The sequence below is a fragment of the Desarmillaria tabescens genome (assembly GCF_030435595.1).
Source record: "Desarmillaria tabescens strain CCBAS 213 chromosome Unknown EV420scaffold_604, whole genome shotgun sequence".
In the NCBI taxonomy this organism is placed as follows: Eukaryota; Fungi; Basidiomycota; class Agaricomycetes; order Agaricales; family Physalacriaceae; genus Desarmillaria; species Desarmillaria tabescens.
Genome location: NW_026848903.1, coordinates 1904 through 5552, shown reverse-complemented (window position 1 = coordinate 5552; position 3649 = coordinate 1904). Strand labels below are relative to the sequence as shown.

General features: G+C 49.5%; 1 protein-coding gene across 1 annotated transcript; it reads right to left on the bottom strand.

The window, feature by feature from the left end:
- Window positions 1–708: 708 nt before the first annotated feature.
- EV420DRAFT_1773693 (uncharacterized protein) lies at window positions 709–1749 on the bottom strand (the record flags this gene model as incomplete). Its single annotated transcript, XM_060481107.1, has 3 exons — window positions 709–723; window positions 781–1409; window positions 1462–1749. Coding segments are annotated over 3 exons (930 nt in total), but the record flags the coding sequence as incomplete, so codon positions are not given.
- Between the last annotated feature and the right edge of the window lie 1900 nt (window positions 1750–3649).

Here is a 3649-nt window from a genome sequence, read left to right as displayed (position 1 = left end):
CTTCTTCCATACCCTCTGAACGCGTTCGCCAAACCCTCCTCCAGAGATTCCTCTAGAAGGATGGGGAGGTTCTCCCTTGCCTCGTCCACGGCCACGATGAGCATCTGGCATTTCGGGGGCTAGAACATTGAGTTAGTCACGAAAATATGGAGACTAGAAACAAAGAACTCACCTTCGTCATTTCTCTCGTCCTCGACTGCGTGAATCTTACGCTTCTTGGTAGCGGGGACTGAGGCCTCCTTGTCCTTGCCCTTAGGAGGACCTGTTTTGATAATTGGTCGAGGGCGAGGTTTGTTGTCCTTGCTCTTCTTGCGCCCCCGAAGTAACCTGGGTGAATCAATAACGATCGTGTCATCGTTATCAGGGACCGAGTCCTCGAAGACAGGATTGGGCGCCGGTTTTAAGGTCTTGACAATACGACGAGTTGGAGGAGGGGAGTCGACGTCCATAGTCTCGTCCTCTGGAAGCGGTGGAGGAGTCTTGGCCTTAGTCATAGTAGTATCCTGTTCATCGTCGGTACCAGGATAAAATAAGGGCGTACGATCGCGTACCTCTTCATTAGCTGGTGGAGAAGCTACAGGTTGAGAAAAGTCGAGATTTGACGACCCCGAGGCCTTGATAGCAGCAAGGCTCTGTTCCACGAGCAAGGACTTAGTGGGACGACTAAGAGGCGAATCTTGAGGCAGACGAAAGTCGAACGCTGACGACGGCGGCAAAGGTTGACTACCAAAAGGAGAGTTTAGTTGAGACCGCGGCGGAGACCAAGCAGAGGATCCCCACCCAAGCAGCATTGAAGAAGGACCAGCTAAACCAAGACGCTCGTCATTGGCAGCAGGCGGACCAGATTGGTCTACGCCTTGGTCTCCAGCTCCATGCGCAGGAGGGGGCGTCTTCTCCTTGAAGAGGTCTTGAGCAGATACCGACTGAGTATCCAACACCGGTGGAACTGGTGAAGCTTTTCTTGAAGTCGGAAGAGCCGGAGAAGAAGGTTTGAATATGGACGGCGCTGGACTCGTAGTCCCCGAAGGCGTTGGTTGAGAGCGAGAAAGGACTGGAGTTTTCTCCGTCGAGGGAGAACGACGAGGTGTTGGTTGTCTTGAAGCAGGAGGCACAGGAGTTTTCTCCTTGGCCTGGACAGGCGTCGTAGCATTGGAAATGTTCAAATTTGAAGTCGTCCCCTTGGGAGACGGAGGAACCGAAGGCGTGTTTCTTGATTGCATAGACACGACTTCCTGCTGACTAGAAGAAGTCGACGCGCCCATATTAACGGGAGGCGGGAGTGTTGCGTGACGAAGTAGTTTGTGAGGCGTTTGAGAAAGTCCGCGACCCAGAGCCATCGAAGGTGCACGCGACTGACGAGACACGGCCGGACGAAGGACAAGAGGACTAACAGTGATGTTATACTTGTCCTAAAAGGAAGAAGTCAGTCAAACGAACGAAAGAAGAAAATAGTCAACGCACGAAGAACACCAGCATCGCATTAAACTCTGCTCGCGCCTGAGACACGAGTTTCCGAGGAAAATGTTGAAGGCACGATAGTGCAGCGAATTCGAGTTCAGACCAGTCGTCCTCGTCGACATCTTCTACTGCGCTCCAAGTAGTATCGCAGACAGTCCAGCTGGAATGGGCATTAATAAGCCACGCATCGACCTCAGCGGAATCCCAAGCGTTCGTTGGAGGGTTGGCACCGAGTTCTGTTAGCTTTTGTGCAGAGTCGTGATAGCTTGGACCGAAATCTTGATCAGCCATGGCAGAAATCAACGTCGTTGGACAACGATGAGCGAGAACGAAGGGAAGAACTGAGAACTACTCTAGTAAAACCAGAGGTGGCATTCAGCGCACGAAGTCAAGACGAGTACGCCAGTGTAACCAGCGTCGACTCACGAAGAAACGGAGAACTCACCTCAAGAGGAGGAAGAGCGTCTTTGTGAGGCTCTAATACAAGGAAACACGCGTCGAAGTCAGCACAGACGACGAGCAAGCGCACAGAGGACGGTACCCACTAGTACGCGGTGGGGAGCGTAAAGAGAAGTTCCACCAACGCGAAATTTCTCTAAGTTCACCTTACCACGCGGCACAGAAGCCATGTGTGCCTTTCACCTTTCACAGTGAAGGTACTATGTGGAACTTAGAAGAAATACGAGACCGAGCCCGTATGGAATACCGCTTCTTCGGGATCTATTTATAGGTCATCGACGCGTCTTTGGCATTACCGTAGCCATTAACAGTCTTATCGCACAGCCACATCTTATCTCTTGACGACAAGCACCCTAAACCCTGGCTTCTCATGGGAATATCGATTATATCGCCAGCGACAAATGTTACGGAGTAACATAATAAAAGTCTAGGGGGGATGATGAGCCTCAAGGCTCTGTACGCTCAGAATTCGCGGATTTTAGCATTATAATAAATGCCTTGTCCACTTAGCGGACTTTCACTAAGTCAACGATTGCAATCACGGCAATACCCACTCTTACCGCCAACTATCCTTCCCAGCTCGTATTCCGTATCAATATGCGCCACTTCATTAATGCCGCCAGGCACCTGATTGCAGATCTCACGGAATTAGGACCATCATTGATCGCCCAGCACAGCCATCGATGACATCAGCATCAAGCGTCATTTAGAAGAATGCCACAGTCAAAGTACCGATTCCACGGCAAAAGACTTAATACCGTGACCTTTTCACCAGCTTTACTAAGGCTGTTACAACGCCAAGATAATGCCGCACGCATCTACTTCAGTGTACTACCTTCAGTGTACTTTGCCGCAGCAACACAGCAGCCCAAGAGTCCGTATGTCGGGGGAATTCTTTCTGATCACTAAGTCTATACGCGGTAAAACCGTGTGGGTGCTGTTACTTTAGAACTCTGGGAGCACGCGTTTTGTATCATTTCTTACCAATCGATGTACTAAGGACTTACTAAGGACTCGTTTCAAGTATTCTAATTTTATTCCGGACTTGTAGTATAAAAGCTAGTGTAGTAGTAGTTGCTAGACACAAGTTACTGGACACTAGCCATCATCCACGTTATCGACCACCGTTATCGCTTGTACTCGCTAGGAGATAGACAATAACAACATAGTCACTCCAAGTTATACTCTCTGTCACGGCTTTTCTTCTAACGGTATTGGTGTACGCTCATATTGCGCCAATACACGGAATTTGGTGTCCACAACTCGCTTTTATCTTTTAATCCGCCAGCATCGTTTCACTTTCACCAGCCAGGATCGTTTTCATCAGTTTTCACCTTCTACGTCGCCATCGTTTTACCCAGTTCAGTTCAGGATCGTTACGTCCCCGTGTGGACTCAGATTAGGATCGTTATTGCCGCCAGCAGCATCTGTCACGGAATTTCGGTCAACAGCTTCAGTATAGGATCATCAGTCACGGTATTTGGTATCTTGCCGTCAGTTTCAGTATAGGATAGTCTCCGTGTAGACTCAGGATTAGTATCAGTTTCGTTTTGCCGTCGTTAACCTCAGTATAGTTTCAGTTTCAGTCCAGCCCAGTCCCAGCCGTCGTTTTGCCGTCACTAGTTCCCCCTCATATCATCGCCAGCCAGTCTTATCTTCGTTTTACCGCCAGTTTCTCGTTTCTCGACTACAGTCTTCGTCTCTTGCCGTCACGGTATTTGTTATCTTGCCA